Source organism: Sus scrofa, chromosome 3 (genome assembly GCF_054392235.1).
Source record: "Sus scrofa isolate SSC_HxYL_T2T_F1_AM1 chromosome 3, Sscrofa_HxYL_maternal_Yorkshire_Landrace_v2.0, whole genome shotgun sequence".
NCBI classification, from domain to species: Eukaryota; Metazoa; Chordata; class Mammalia; order Artiodactyla; family Suidae; genus Sus; species Sus scrofa.
The window spans coordinates 38,132,963-38,149,469 of record NC_139385.1 but is presented as its reverse complement, the minus strand read 5'-3'; the positions used below and the strand labels follow the sequence as shown (position 1 = coordinate 38,149,469).

General features: G+C 52.1%; 1 protein-coding gene across 1 annotated transcript in view; it reads right to left on the bottom strand.

Moving 5' to 3' along the window:
* Window positions 1–16,507, bottom strand: part of APOLTP (apolipoprotein lipid transfer particle homolog) — a 177,211-nt gene that overhangs the window by 73,042 nt on the left and 87,662 nt on the right. The window contains exons 29-37 of the mRNA XM_021086611.2: window positions 15,561–15,772; window positions 13,799–13,987; window positions 13,238–13,377; window positions 11,418–11,580; window positions 11,236–11,322; window positions 6,059–6,196; window positions 5,844–5,963; window positions 4,686–4,778; window positions 1,705–1,922 (exon numbers count right to left, since the gene is read on the bottom strand). Coding sequence (XP_020942270.2) covers window positions 1,705–1,922; window positions 4,686–4,778; window positions 5,844–5,963; window positions 6,059–6,196; window positions 11,236–11,322; window positions 11,418–11,580; window positions 13,238–13,377; window positions 13,799–13,987; window positions 15,561–15,772 — 1,360 coding nt within the window. The remainder of the gene's footprint in view (window positions 1–1,704; window positions 1,923–4,685; window positions 4,779–5,843; window positions 5,964–6,058; window positions 6,197–11,235; window positions 11,323–11,417; window positions 11,581–13,237; window positions 13,378–13,798; window positions 13,988–15,560; window positions 15,773–16,507) is intronic.

Genomic DNA, 16,507 nt, shown 5'->3' with positions numbered 1-16,507 from the left:
CTTCAATCTATTTCCTCATGTATTTTCTAAAGCCCAGAACAAGAGTTGGCAACCTATGGGCCTGTGGGTCAAAACCAGCCTACCATCTGTTTAGCAAATAAACTTTTATTGGAACCTGGCCACACCCATTTATTTACGTTTGTCCAGGATGTTTCTGTGCTACAACCGCAGAGTACTTGCAACAGAGACCATGTGGCCCACAGATCCGAAATGATTCACCATCTGGCCCTTTAACTGAAAGTTTCTCTATTCCTGCCCTAGCCATAATATATATTAAAAAATTGTTTTTTGTTTTTTTTTTTTTGGCCATGCCTGCAGCATGCAGAAGTTCCCAGGCCAGGCATCGAACCCGAGCCACAGCAGTGACAACACAAATTCTCAACTACTAGGCCACCAGGGAACTCCACAGAATAATATACATTTGGATAACCTGCTTCAAACATTTTTTAGGTTGGGATAAGGATGGGGTGGGGGGATCAGACAAACAGATAAACAGGCAGATGGAGAGACATCTGGAGATGGAAATTCTGAGGACAGGATTATCCAGGACCATGTTCAAAGCCTTGGATCTCCTCGAATTCAAAAGAGCTGCCAAAGGAGTTCCTGCTATGGCACAGTGGGTTAAGAATCCACCTGCAGGAGTTCCCGTCGTGGCGCAGTGGTTAACGAATCCGACTAGGAACCATGAGGTTGCGGGTTCGGTCCCTGCCCTTGCTCAGTGGGTTAACGATCCGGCGTTGCCGTGAGCTGTGGTGTAGGTTGCAGACGCGGCTTGGATCCCGCGTTGCTGTGGCTCTGGTGTAGGCCGGTGGCTACAGCTCCAATTCAACCCCTAGCCTGGGAACCTCCATATGCCGCGGGAGCGACACAAGAAATAGCAACAATAACAACAACAACAAAAAAGACAAAAGACAAAAAAAAAAAAAAAAAAAGAATCCACCTGCAGCGGCTCAGGTCATGGCAGACATGAAGGTCCTATCCCAGCCCAGCACAAGTGGGTTAAAGGCTCGGGTGTCATTACAGCTGCAGCTCAGATTCAGTCCCTGGCCCAGGAACTTACATATGCCACAGGTGTAGCCTTAAATCTAGAACTGCATCTAACAGAGACCTAATTTATGCCAGAAAGTGGAGGGATAATGGCAACTGGAAGGGAACACTTTTATTCTTGCTGGCCAGATGCTGGTTTGGAATCCACAAGGGCTGTCCAGGTAATCCGAGGACAACCCTAAGAAGCACGTTGGGAAACTGAGGCACAGAAGAGCACAGGGTCTCATCCAAGGTCCCCCAGGCAGCACTGGCAGAGCCGGGATCTGAACCCAGGCTGGCTCTGTACCCCAGGCTCCTGCGAGCCATCCATAGCGGATGTATCCGAAGGTGAAGAGGGAGTCAGAGATGAAAAACTGGAGCAAAAGGTACCGCATTCCCCAGGACCACCTCTGGGGATTTTTGCTTTATTCCCTACTCGTTATTATAATCTTTCAAGTCATCTATAACGAATGCTGTTGTAACTGAAAAAGAGAAGCAATAAGTGAAAAATTGAACGCCTCCTCCTCCCATTCCCTGAGTGCCTTGAAACCCAGAACAGGACACATGGCTGTCATTCAGGCCTGATTCCAGAGTGACATAAGAGGGCGCCTCTGAGGGATCATTTCCCATCTTCCAGGAGGCCCCCTCCCCTCTCGCAGGCCACCTGGGGACAGTCACCTGGCTGGGGTGACCTTGCCGGACAGCTGCAGCTGAACAGCCTTGGGGGCTCTGAGAACCTCCTGGCGGAGAAGGACGCTCAGACCCCAGCCCCGGCTGCTTCTCCAGGTATCCTGGCTGGTGTTGGCCTCCAGCAGAACCAGCTCCTCGCCAGACACGTGCACAGACAGGGAGCCATTGAGGCTGCGCTCTTTGGGGCGCCCGGCAGCCGCCTGCACCTGCAGGGAGGCAGGAGAGGGCTCAGGAGTGGGGAGGTGGGGTGGGGACAGGAAGGGGCGGTGGGAGCTGGGTAGGCAGGAGAGCCCCTTCTTCCAGGAAGCCCTCCGGAGCCACCGCAGCTCTGGGCATCACCAAACGTAGCAGCTGGCAAGCACTCAGGAAGACAAACGAGGCAGAGGGGAGAATGGGGACAGTCTTCTGTCCCTGACCCAGCTCCAGGCCCGGAGCAGAGTCTCACCTTATCTTTTCCACCATATATGAAGCAGGATTTCTGTCTTACAATGAGGCTCAGAGAGGGTCACACATTCAACCTGGGCCTGCGTGGCTCTACAGCCCATGCCTGGGCCTGAAAGGAGGCTGCTGGGGCAAGCGGAGGACCCCTGTGCCACTGCGTTACAGCAAAGGATGCCCCCCACAGGGGCCCCCTAGGGGCCAGAGGACCTCTAGAAGCTCTGGAGGTCAAAGGGGAGAGTGCCCGGAGCATCCTATCTGGGGTCAGGTTCGAGCGAAGGCTTGGCCAGGCCCACCAGGGCAATGGGGGAAGCGTGGTGGGGGCGGGGGGGGCGGGTGTGCAGAGAGGCCCACTCCTCCACCGGCTCTGTAGGACCTGAAGTCTCTTTCCTGATCAGGGCCTCTGCTTCCCCATCAATGGGGCAGAAACTGGCCTAGCCCCGTCTGCACCCGACAATCACGTGGGAAGCTTTTAAAAGTACGCCTGTCCCCTCCGTATTTGAATTGACAAACTGTGGTAGATCCAGGAAAGGCAATATTATTCGGTGATAAAAAGAAATGGGCTATCCAGCCACGAAGAGACACGAAGGAGCTATAAAGGCAGAGCACTAAGTAAAAGAAGCCGATCTTTTCAAGACTCTGTACTGAATGATTCTAACTATATGACATTTGGGGAAAGCGTAAAACTAAAAAGACAGAAAATGGCTCGGTTGTGGCCAGAGGTCCAGAGGGAGGGAGAAGAGGTAGATGATGGGGGCAGAAAAAGCACCCTGCAGGATGCAGAAAAGGCTGGCACATGCCCCCATGCATGCGTCATATACCCACAGAACATAAGACACAAAGAGTCAACCCTAAGGTAAATTATGGCCTTTAGTTAACAGGAAATTAATACTGTCCTTCAGTTTTTTTCTTTTTTCTTTCTTTCTTCTTCTTTTTTTTTTTTTTTGGCCATCCTGTGGCATATAGAGCTCCTAGGCCAGGGATCAGATCCAAGCTGCAGTTGTAACCTAAGTTGCAGCTGCTGCAACGCCAGATTCTTAACCCACTGTGCCAGGCTGGGGGTTGCACCAGTGCCCCAGAGCTCCCAAGACACTGCCAATATGGATGTGCCACAGCAGGAACCCCTGCTGCTTTAAAAAGCAGAAATCAAGTTCTAACCCGTCATGTGACCTAGCATCCAAGCTTGCAGGGGGGCCCCGGCCACCCACCCATGAGTGCTGGGGGGCCACCTGGGTCTGCAGCCAGACCGCCTGAGTTCTCATTCAAGATCCTCCGCTTTTACCCTTGGGGATCTGGTGCCAGTCATGTCACTTCTCTATGTCTTAGAGTCTCATCTGCAAAATGCCAAGGCAGCAGCAGCATGAGGCATCGTGAGATGATCCAGGATGGAAAACAGAGCCCAGCACATGATTAAACTACTCAAGGGACATCCGCTCCCATGTAACTAACTGATTATGGTGATGGCACGTTTTCAAATCTGAGATGCCAGCAGCCCTTGGATGGGCCACCGTTTTATACATCTCCTCGAAGGTGAAAAGGCTGCTCATGAAACAATGAACCTGTGTGGACTCGAAGACGAATCCTGATTTCAGAGACATCAACACGTGCAAAGAGGTGCCTCTGAGAACCATCAGAGTCCGTAATTCAAAGCCCACTCAAGTTTTCGAAACCCACAGGCACAGGGCTGAGGCCTCAGCAGGTATTTTAAAAATTGCTGTCGAGGAGCTCCTGCTGTGGCACAGCAGGTTAAGGATCCAGTGTTGTCCCTGTGGCATCGTGGGTTAAGGATCCGGTGTTGCCACAGCTTCGGCTGGGATTTAATCCCCGGCCCAGAAAACTTCCATACACCACTGGGTGCAGCCAAAAAAAGAAAAAGAAAAGAAAAATTCCTACCAAATTCTGGTCCTCCTCACTGTTGGGGTGGCCCATCTACACCTCTGTCTCCCCAGCCCATGGCCTAATTCCTGGGTACACAGCACACAGCTTGCTCAACGAAGCAAGCCACATGGGGGGCTTTCGAAGTAGCCAGCCCTGGGGGAGCAGCACACAGCTTCCTACCTGGTCGCCTTTCCCTGCCCCTTCTTTTCCTTCTAGAATGAAACGCTTTAGTGTTTCCAGCCCACACTGGGCAAAATACTCTGGGGTCAAAAAAGCCGCACTGAGGGATCATACAGCATCCCCCAAACTCAACTCCAGGACAGGGGCTGAAGGACAAAGGCTGCTTCTCTCCATCTTCAAGGGTGAAACGTGATCCTTTCACCCCCGCCCCCCGCACTCCAGGGAGGTAGAAACCCTTCGTGCCTGGACGATCACTTCCAAATGACGGATTTGGAAACCTCCCTGCCATCTGTTCTTGATTCTGGAAGAGGCCGTCTGGCTAAGCTTAACACCGTGGCGTGGCCTCTCCTCTGGCTCCCTCCCCAGGGGCCTCCATCCTCCCTCCCTTCCGCCCCATCTCCCAGCAAGCTGGCTGCTCGGAGACAGCAGGTGGCAGGTCCTTGAGGTCATCCCCGAGGGCCCACCAGCCATACCTGTAAGTTTGGAGGAAATGCTGGGCCCTGGGGATGCCTGAGCTGGAGGTAAAACACCAAGCGGGAGTCCGACTGGTTCAGCCGGACTGAGACCTGTTGGGAGAGGGAGAGGAAGAAGGCGGGGTCAGAGGGAGCAGAGGAAGAGATGCAAAATCCCAGAGGGTGGCTGGCTGGGTGCCATGGAGGCACGGGTCATCTCAGAGTCTGCCCCAAACCCAGGCCGCACGGCAGAAGCCAGAGGCCACCATCCTCCCTCGATGGTTTTTAGCCCTAAATCTCAGGCTGCATTACTCAGAGATTTGAGAAGAGAGGCCCCAAACATAAGACTGGGCAGACAGCTTGGGACCTCAGATGCCATTCCACCCCCATCACGGTGTCTGCTCATGCCTCCCACGTCCACCGTGAGGAATCTGGCTTCGCAATTACTGTCCTATTTAATTATCATGCCTACTGTCATAGGCTGGTATTACGATCCCCATTTCACAGCTGGAAAAACTGATGCTCAAGTGGGGTTGAGTAATATACCCAAGGTCATACAGCAAGTCAGCAATGGAGCTGGGGTTTGAACTTGATAGCGCCTTGGAGATGGGAACAGAAACACTGTCATCTGTGCAGCCCTAATACGTGACACAGTGCTTGGCCTGAATCAGAGACATAATCCATATATGGTGAGTTATTGAATTACAATGGCTCTACATATTCACCAAAATACACTGCCTCTCTTTCCAGGACACATGACTAAAACTACATTTCCCACCTCCCCTTGCAGCTGGGTAGGGTCACATGATGAGTTCTGGCCAATGGAACATCAGCAGGAGTGGCATGGCCTACTGATGGGTCTGCATTATTCTCACCTTCTCTCTCCTCATCCACCAGCTAGGGAAGAGCCACAAAGTGGAGGGAGCCTCAGTCCCTGAGTGACTGTGTGCAGCAGAGCCACACTGAACTGTGACGTGACTGGGGAATAAATTTTCACAGTCAAGCAGAATTTTATACAAGAGTCGTGATTCATCTCATGCACACACACAAAACAAAGGCGGCGTTGTCAGCTTGCCAGGGCTATCTTGCTATCTCCTCAGGGGTCCCATACAGGACATTTACATGCTAACATTACATTCCCTCCTCCCTCCGCAAGGAGGCAGAACTCAGCCTTCTGACCTGGGATGTGACATTGTGGTCCACTGCAGCCCGGGCGTCCACACGGCAGTCAAATGCTCCCTGGGGACTCCGTCTGAGGACAACGTCTGCATCCAAACTCAGGGCCTGGGGGAACCTCAGCTGGGAAGGAACAGCCAATACCCTTTACTCTCGCCAACAGTCCAGCTCTGCCTGGAGGCCACAAACCAGCATTTGCCCAACCTGGGAACAGGTACCTGGAAGGAGTGAGCCACATCGAGGGCCAGGCTGTGCCAGATGTCCCCGCGCTGAGATCTGTCGTGATGCAGACCCTTCAAGTGCAGCAAGACTTTCTGGTTGACTTTCAGAGTGGCTTCGATGTCCCTGTTCTTAGCCTGTGTGCACAAGAACCAATGACCCTGAGAGAGGGGACTTCCTACCACAGGGTGCCTGCAGAGGCCGCCTTCGGAAACCAACAGGCAAAGTGGTCCCAAGACTGACGGGTGAAAGCACAGCCTACAGTGCCTCGCTCCAAGAAGATAAAATGGAGGCAGGGGCACATGGGGTCTTTGAATGGTACGGCAAACTCCCGTGCCCACAGGGAGGGTTAGAGGGTGGGCTTGAGGGGGCCAACTGGAGGGCCTGTGTCTTATTCACAGGGAGTGCCCTGGTACTAGTCTGTTCTCTTCCCTGCTGCATTCCTAACACTTAGCACAGGTCCTGGGGTATAGCAGGTGCTCAATAAGTATCTAGAAGAAAATAGAATCACTAGTTGTAGTTAAGCGCCTGAAATGCCAAGGCCAGAGCCATGCTGAAGCAGAGGAAAGTTTAACTCAGTGTCACAGGCAGAAATGACCACATCCTCGACCCTGGAATCTGTGAGTACCATGTTATAAGGCAAAAGGGACTTTGCAGCTAAAGATTTTGAGATGGGGAGATTAATCTGGATTATCCAGTGGGTTAATCTCAAGAGTTCTTATACGAGGGCGGCAGAAGGGTCACCGTCAGAGGGAGTGAAAGATGCCACACCGCTGGCTTTGAACACAGAGCATGGGTGGACGCAACTAGAGCTTCTCATACTAAATCAAGCAAGTCAGAAAGAGAAAGACAAATACCATGTGATATCACTTATATGTGGAAGCTAAAATACGGCACACCTCACACCTGTCAGAATGGCCATCATTAACAAGCCAGCAAATAACAAAGGCTGGAGAGGGTGTGGAGAAAAGGTACCCTCCTCCACTGTTGGTGGGAATGTAAATTGGTACAACCACTATGGAAAACAGTATGGAGATCCCTCAGAAAACTAAATATAGAACGACCACAGGACCCAGCAATCCCACTCCTGGGCATATATCCAGATAAAACTTTCCTTGAAAAAGACACATGCACCTGCATGTGCATTGCAGCACTATTCACAATAGCCAAGACATGGAAACGACCTAAATGTCCATCGAAAGATGAATGGATTAAGAAGATGTGGTATATATACATATATATACACAATGGAATACTACTCAGCCATTAAAAACAAAGTAATGCCTTTTGCAGCAACATGGATAGAACTAGAGACTCTCATGCTAATTGAATTAAGTCAGAAAGAATGACAAATACCACATGATAGCACTTACGTCTGCAATCTAATATAGGGCCCAAATGAACCTTTCCATAGAAAAGAAACTCACAGGCTTAGAGAACAGACTTGTGGTTGCCAAGGGAGAGGGGAGGGAGTGGGGTGGATGGGGAGTCTGGGGTTAATAGATGCAAACTATTGCATCTGGAGTGGATAAGCAATGAGATCCTGCTGTATAGCACTGGGAACTATATCTAGTCACTTGTGATGGAGCCTGACGGGGGATAACGTGGAAAAAGAATACATACACACACACGTGTATATAAAAGAAAAAATATATATATATGTATATGGATGGGTCACTTTGCTGTACCGTAGAAATTGACAGAACACTATAAACCAATTATAATGGAAAAAATTAAAATCATAAAAAAAATATATGGCACAGACAAACCTATATCTACAGAACAGAAACGGTCTCACAGACACAGAGAACAGACTTGTGGTTGCCACGGGGGAGAGGAAGGGAGTGGGATGGATGGGGAATTTGGGGTTAGTGGATTCAAACAACTCCATTTAGAATGAGTAAGCAATGGGGTCCTACTGGGACCTCACGGGAGAACTATATCCAGTCACCTGTGATGGAACATGATAGAAGATATTATAAGAAAAAGAATGTATATATATGTATGACTGGGTCACTTTGCTGTACAGCAGAAATGGACAGAACATTGGAAATCAATCATAATTTTTTAAAAAAAGAAAAGAAAAGAGAGAATAGGACCATGATCCAAGAAATGTGGGTGGCTTTTAGAGGCTAGAAAAGGCAAGAAAAGGGATTCTCCCCTGGAGCCCCCAGAAGGAATGTGACTCTGACCACACCTTGACTTTAGCCAACTGAAACCCATCTTGGATTTCTGATCTCCAGAAATCTAAGAGAAATTTGTGTTGTTTCAAGCCACTACGTTGTGCTAATTTGTTATTGTGACAGGAAATACACACAAAGTTAATCATTTATTCACTCAACAAGCATTTAGCTTCTGACAGGCAAAGTACAAGTAGCGGGTTGCCGTATCTTCCAACCTGTATTGACTGAGAAGTTAAGACTGTCTGGCTACAGAATTTGATCATGGGTGTACGTCTTTAAAAGAATACACAGCTTTATTTTATAGCCAGAAGGGAAGAGGAATAAGCAAAGGTCCCAGAGAAGAGAACAACGCATCATTAAACCCAGATGGTCTTGAACAGAGAGTCCAATGAAACTCAGTTGAAGGTCTCCATCTACTTGGTTCTAGCCTGTTGTTGGAAGGTGGGCTTTTAGGCCCAGTGGGTCAGAACTTCTGATTTTTTTTTAATTAGAAGCAGAGCTCTGGGTTTTACTCCCAATCTCCTGATTTTGTAGGCTGACAACTTATTTTGCTATTAATTTAAACGCTAAGCAGGCCAAACAAAACACATCTGCAGGTGGGATTTGGCCCGCGACGCCATTTTGCAATCTCCGGTTCAGAAAATGGTCCACACCCCTGGGGAACACTTCTGCAGGTGTTCTGGGTCGTCATCCTGCCTGCTGTTGCCCCTCAGGAGCTCCAAGGACCTCAGAGACCAAAGCTGGGGGCCGCTCCCAGGCCAGCTTAACAGGCAGGGGTAGGGGGGAGGCCATGAAATAAGCACAGGTCTCCATGCCCACCAGCTGGCCTGGCCTCACCCTCAGGCCTCAGGACAACCCGCAAGGGAGGATGCCTCCACGGCTGTCCTTGTCCAGGTCCCGGTACACAGTAGGTGCTCAAGAAATGCTTCCTGGAGAATGGGGTCACCTCCTGGAGCTGGTACAGGCACATCTTAGGCACTCAAGAGAGATCACTGTACTACATTTTGGATTTTTTTTTTTTTTTTTTTTTTTTTGCTTTTTAGGGCCACACCCATGGCGTATGGAAGTTCCCAGGCTAGGGGTCCAATTGGAGCTACAGCTGCCGGCCTACACCACACCCACAGCCATGCCAGATCCAAACCACGACTCCGACCTAAACCACAGCTCACGGCAACTCCAGATCCTTAAGCCAGATCCTTAACCCACTGAGCAAGGCCAGGGATCGAACCTGCACGCTCGTGGATACTAGTCGGGTTCATCACCGCTAAGCCACGACGGGAACACCTGTACTACATTTTGATTCCCACAACCCCTGTGTGAGAGCCAAGCATTGCTGTCTCCATGGGACAAACGAGGGAGCTGAGGTCCAGAGACACGACCTGGTTTGCAAAGGACACGCAAAATGAGTTTTGCTTCTAGGAAGACAAAGGCTAAGACCCTCTAAGTCAAGGGTTAAAAACCTATGGCCCTGAGGCTAAAGCTGGCCTGTTTTTGTAAATACCATTGTCTCAGGTGAGGCTGCTGTAACAAGAACAGCACAGGCGGGGTGGCCTAAACAACAGAAGGATCTTTCTCACAGTTCTGGAGTCTGGAAGTCCAAGATCAGGTGCTGGTGCGGTCTGGTTCTGGTAAGAAACCTCGTCCTGGTTTGCAGACGGCTGTCTTCTCATTGCAGCTCCGTGTGGTGGAGAGAAAGGGTCAAAGAGCCTACCTCCACTTCTTGGAAGGGCGCTAACCTCATCACAAGGGCTCCACCCTCATGACCTCCCAAAGACCCGGCTTCCAAATACCATCACATTAGCAGAGTTCCCGTCATGGCTCAGTGGTTAACGAATCTGACTAGGAACCATGAGGTTGCGGGTTCGATCCCTGGCCTTGCTCAGTGGGTTAAGGATCCGGCGTTGCTGTGAGCTGTGGTGTAGGTCGCAGATGCGGCTCAGATCCTGCGTTGCTGAGACTGTGGCTACAGCTCTAATTGGACCCCTAGCCTGGGAACTTCCATATGGAGTGGCCCAAGAAGTGGCAAAAAGACAAAAAACAAACAAACAAATACGATCACATTAGGGTTTCAACATTTGAATCTGTGGGGGGCGGGGGTGGTGGACACAAACTCTCAGTCCAGGGCGAGAGGTTTTATCGGAACATAGCCGGTTTTATTGGAACATAGCCGTGTAGTTCCTGCTGTGGCAAGGTGGGTTAAGAATCTGACTGCAGCACTGGCCCCGCACAGTGGGTTAAAAGATCCAGTGTTACCACACTTGTGGCTCAGATGCAATCCCAGCCTGGGAACGTCCATATGCCATGAATGTGGCCATTAAACGCAAACAAAGAAATGAACACAGTGGTGTGCTTTCATTTGTGTGTTTCCTACCCTGTTTTTGTGCTACAAAGGCAGAGATAAGTAGATGCAACAGGAGCTGTCTGGCCAGCAAAGGCTACAAGAGTTAACATGTGGTCCTTCATAGAAAAAGCTGGTCAATCCCTCTCTAAATCAGGTACAGATGAACTTGTTTTTTTTTGGGGGGGGTGGCTGTGCCGTGCCTGTGGCATGCAGAAGTTCCCAGGCCAGGCCAGGGATCAAACCCAAGCCACAGCGGCGATCCAATCTGCTGCACTGACAACGCCGGCTCCTTAACCCCTTGCACCACAAGGAAACTCTTACAATGGATGTTCAGTAGCACTGGGGTGGCAACAGTTCATTAAGCACTGACCATGCAGCAGGCCCTGGGCTACCTTGATGATAAAGCCGACACAGCCCCAATCATGAGTCTCACAGACCAGCAGGTGGTCAGGGCTAGTGTCTTGATCCCAAGAAAAGCTCGGAGGGTTTTTAAGCGAGAGAGTGATGGGACCATGTTGGCCTGTCGGAAAATTCCCTCAGGCTGTGAAGTCGATTGGGATCAGGCGGAGGTTTTGCTGGTCCAGTAGGTGAGCCGGCAGCAGCCTGGATTCAGCACCACGAGGGGAAAAAGGGCTCTGGGATCCTCACTTACCACGTGCTGATTCCAAGTGACCACGCACCCCTCCAAGTTCCTGGGGACAGCCGTGCCATTGTACGGGTGGGTCAGGCCAGCACAGACCTGGGAGGGACGACCACACACGTGCACACTCAGAAGCTGGTGGGGGCTTCTTCCTCCCCGCCACCCCCCGCCACTGCACCCGGAGGGCCACTCACATAGGGGTGCCCAGCCTGGTAGCCCAGGACTACGGTCTGCAGGGTCTCCTCCTGGCCATCCAGTACGACCCTCGTCTCCAGGGAGTAACGCTGGAGCTGCCCGTCTGCCACGAAGGTCTCCTGCAGGAGGATGCTCTGGGGGATGGGCAGAGTCAGCAGGTGCCTGGCGTGGAGAAGGAGGAAACCGGCCAGAGCCATGAAAGCAGCTGCCCAGGTCAGGGGACAACTGTGGGCTCAGACGGGGCCTGTGTCTGTCCTGCAGAGTCAGGACTTTGTCATAGACAGAACAGCAGGGCACACGTCAGTCCTGTGTGTGACATTTGCCAGGCAACACCCATTCATCATCCAGCTGTGCCCTCTCCACCACCCAGCGAGTGGGGGGTCATCAAGACACGGAAGCAGAGACCCAAAGGCCAGGCAGCCTGTGGGGTCTGGAGTCACACAGACGAGGGCTGGAACCTGGGCTCAGCCTTCCACTAGCTCTGTGATCTTGGGCAGCAAAGGACTTGAAGGACTTCTCTGTGCCTCAGTTGTGCCATCTGTAAAGTGGGGACTAAAATAACAATACCCAACTCACGCAGCAGTGGGGTGATAAGAGTGTGTGTGCGCCATGAAAGAAAACTCCCCGAAGGCAAGGCTCTTGGGGTTTTTTTGGTTTTGGTTTTTGGGTTTTTTTTTTGTTTGTTTTTTAGGGCCACACCTGTGGCATATGGACATGCCCAGGCTAGAGGTGAAATTGGAGCTGTAGCTGCCGGCCTACACCACAGCCACAGCCGTAGCCACACTGGATCCGAGCCCAGTGTGCAACCTACACCACAGCCACCAAGACAGCGGATCCAAGCCAAATCTGCAACCTCTACCACACCGGTTCCTTAACCCACTGAGCAACTCCAGGGATCGAACCCACATCCTCATGGTTCCTAGTCGGATTCGTTACCTCTGAGCCACAAAGGGAACTCCTCTCTGTCCTTTTTTATTCCCTGCCATTTTCCGCATGCCCAGAAAAGTGCTCTGCATGTAGTAGATGCTCAATAAACATTAACAGAAGAAAGAACTGAATGAGAACTTTCCAAGGGGCAGTTACTCGAGTCACTGCTGCTGTTCTGACAATAGATGACACGGGTTCCCCATTGGCCAGCACACAGCCTGGCCGTCAGTCTGCGCCTGCTGACTCCAACCGCATGCTGCTCACCTCACCCCACCCCCTGAAGAACAAGTTTGTTTGTTTTTTCCTTTTTAGGGCCACACCTATAGCCTCTGGAAGTTCCCAGGCCAGGGGTTGATTTGGAGCTGTAGCCGCCGGCCTACACCATAGCCACAGCCATGCCAGATCCAAGCCATATCTGTGACCTACACCACCGCTCACAGCAACGCCAGATCCTTAACCCACTGAGCCAGGCCAGGGATTGAACCCACATTCTCATGGGTACTAGTCAGTTCTTAACCCACTGAGCAGGGCCAGGGTTAGAACCCACATCCTCATGGGGTACTAATCAGTTCTTAACCCACCGAGCCACAGCGGGAACTCCTCAGAACAAGGTGTTTAAACCAGCTGCGCCTCTAGGAACCGAAATGGTTCCTCGGAGCAGCTTTCAGGCTGGGGCAAAGAGACTGATTTCTGGGCCCATTGAGAACATGAACGGAACCAGGAAGGGACAGAGGGGCCTTTGGGGAGCAGCTTGTCTTCTGGGTTCTGTCTGGGCCTCTCCAGGCAGCACGGCACATGCCGCTCCCCAGTAAGCCCTTCACGCTGGACAAGGGGAGGCCCGGGCCGGCACAGTACCTCAGGGGATCGACCTGGGGGGAGAGGTAGCACATACCTCAGGAGGAAGGTGCCCCGCTTCTGGTATGACCTCCTGTCCCGCGTCAGCTCCTCCAGCTCACCCTCCACCTGCAGGCCCTGAGGCTGGCCCCCGGCACTGGCCCCCAGAGCCGTCAGCGACAAGTGGCTCTTCCAGGGCTGCAATGAGGACCAGGCTGGCAGGGAGGGGGGCCCACAGGTCCCAGCTGCTGAACGTCCCGCCCCGGGGTCACCAGGGGCAGCCCCCACTGCCTGCTCCTTGACCCAGGAAGGACCGCCCAAGAAGAGCTGCTGAGCTGGGCTGAAGCCTCCAGCCTATCAGACCATGAGGTGGCACAGGCGGGCTGCCATGGCCAGACCTGCCCAGGGGGAACAAAGGAGGACTTGAGTTCCAGCTCCAGGTGGCCAAGCTTTGTTCCAGGGTCTGTGCTATCATGACTGGGAGCCATTTTTCAGATAAAGATACTGAGGTCCAAGGTCATAAGCCAAGCTAGGAGCACTAAGCCCTTTCCCAGCCCAGGTGAAGGATTTGGGGTCTCTCGATGGCAGAGCCTCCAGCACAGGCTGCCTGGATCCTTACCAGCTCCACATGCCTGTAGGCCGCTGTGAGGTTCAGCTCCCGCTGGGGACCCTTCAACCAGCAGTGGAGGATCTTACGGTCCTGGCTGTTCTCAGCATGGATCTCACTGTGCAGGGCTGCACTCCAGGCCGATTCCACTTCACTCCGGCTGTGAAAGAGGCTCTGTGCCAAAGCTGTCACTGTGGAAACCTGCAGGGAGGATGAGGAAGGCTTTTGCATACCCTATTTCCTCCTCCTGGGAGGCGCCTTTTCTCTAGTCCCACTTGGCGAACTCCTACTCATCCTTCAAAACCCCTCCAATGCCCGCTCCAGCCTTTCCTGTGATCAAGCAGAGTTGGTTTGTTCCCTACAGAGTCTTGAGGGAAGAGGAAAAACTGCTCTTCTTCTCTGAACCCGGAGCAGAGGGAGAAACTGAGTTATTAAAAATGATCACTCCCTTCTTCCGCCTCTTCAGATTGAGGAGGGAACATCATCTCCCTCGGCCACGATGATCCACAGACAGGGTCTCTGCCTTCTCAAGGGCACACACTTGCAGGTGGCCTTCACTCCCTGTATCTTGTCAGGGTCTTGAGAGCCCTAGGCAGAGCTGGGGGCTCTTTTGGCTTGTAACAGGGCTGGGGCGGTGAAGCACGGTAGCCCTGTGCTGGGCTGCGTACCCCAGGCCATGCCCTCGGCACAAGCCCCCCTTGGAACATCATGGTGCCTCGTGCCCTGTTGGCTTCTGTCCTTGTTCAAACAGCTCCCCCAGGGGACCGATAAGAGCAATCCCTAAGGGGCCAGAAGAGGGACTGCGCAGGACGGAGCATCCTGCCAAATAGGAGGGTCCCAATGCCTTGACATTTGTCAAGGTGTGCACATGCCAGAACCTGTGGGCCCCTTGCTACAGGCTTTCCCATTTCAGCAAATGGCACTTGCTTCTATCCAGCTGCCTGGGCCACAAACGTGGGGTCGTTTGTCCCTTCCTGGATGCCTCCCTCCCCCCACTGCCAATCCATCAGCGACCACATCAGCAAATCAGTCAGTTACACCTTCAAAGGCGTTCTGGAATCTGAACAATGGTCACCACCTCCACTGCCTCCCTCCCCCTCCCCATCAGGCCACCAGGCTGGGTCATCTGCAGGAGCTGGCTGGCCGACCCCACCTTGCCTGCCTGTCCTGGCTTTATCTGTTACACAGCGACCCCCTTGAGGTCCCTCTGCTTGCCAGGAGTCACCTGCTACTTCTGACTCTATCCTGGTGCCACCCGGCCCCTGCCTCAGAGGAGGCCGTCCTCCCAACACAGGGAGCCGAGTGCCAGGCTCCATCGTGGGACGCCAGCAAAGTCCTTCTATGGTTGGTTTTCTTCCAAACTCTGTTGTGCCTCTGTGATTGAACACATGCAATGAAGCAGCCTTAGTTACACTCGGCAGCTGCTGTAAACCTGACCGTCATCCTTAAAGTTTCCATTCTGGTTTTTGACACAAGCCTGATTTCTGCTTGTTTCCAAGGTACCAGCTCAACTGGCTTTCCTATTTTATCAGCTGCTAAGCAAGAATATGGGAAATGGAGATTGATTTTTGGGTCTGCTCTCCCAAATTCACTTGGCAACGAACTATGGGTGACCGGAATTTCACACCATCTGTGACCTGGTATTGACCCCCAGACCTTGGTTTTAACCCTCTGTGCGGAGGAAGATCTAAGGCGCGGGAAATGAGTCTCCTTGATTGGAGACCACCAAGGTCTGGGGTGGGGGTGGGGAGGGGGCCGGGCCAAGCATGCGCACCCGGAGGTAGGTGGTGGCGGGGGTGTAGATGTGGATCTTGCCCGCCCTGTAGAGGCCCTGGCTCCTGCAGGCCACGTTCATCACCAAATTCTTGAGGGTCCAGGCTTTGCCCAGTGTCAGCTCCAACACAGCCTGGAACGTGGCTCGGTGGGGCCAGTACAGCCTGTGAGCCATGGAGACCATCAGCCACGGACTATCCAAGTTCAAGGCTCCTGCAAAAGGCAAAGAGGAAGAAGCTGGTGTCCCCTGCAAGAAGAGAGCTTTTGGCAGGCAGCAAGAGACCCTGCCCGCGTCTCATGGCCGTCACTATGGGCATATCTTAAAACAGGGAATAACTAATATGGGACATAAGGGAACTTTTCTAGAACTTTTCTGAGCTCTGACAGGGGTTAGATGTATGCACCTGTCAAAACTCATCAAATGTTATCCTGGAGATGTGTCCATTTGGCTCTAGTTAGAAATACAATGCTGGAGTTCCCGTCGTGGCGCAGTGGTTAACGAATCCGACTAGGAACCATGAGGTTGCGGGTTCGGTCCCTGCCCTTGCTCAGTGGGTTAACGATCCCGCATTGCCGTGAGCTGTGGTGTAGGTTGCAGACGCGGCTCGGATCCTGCATTGCTGTGGCTCTGGCGTAGGCCGGTGGCTACAGCTCCGATTGGACCCCTAGCCTGGGAACCTCCATATGCCGCGGGAGCAGCCCAAGAAATAGCAAAAAGACAAAAAAAAAAAAAAAAAAAAAAAAAAGAAAGAAAGAAATGCAATGCTGAGAGGTTTAGCGGTGAAATGTACTGAAATTTACAACTTAAGTTGACCGGCACCAACAAGAGAGATGGATGGATGCGCAGACAGATCCGCGATGAGGCAAGTGGAGAAAAATGTTCATGGCAGAATCTAGGTTGAGAGTATGCTGGTGTTCATTGTACAATTCTTTGCATTTTTCAGTATG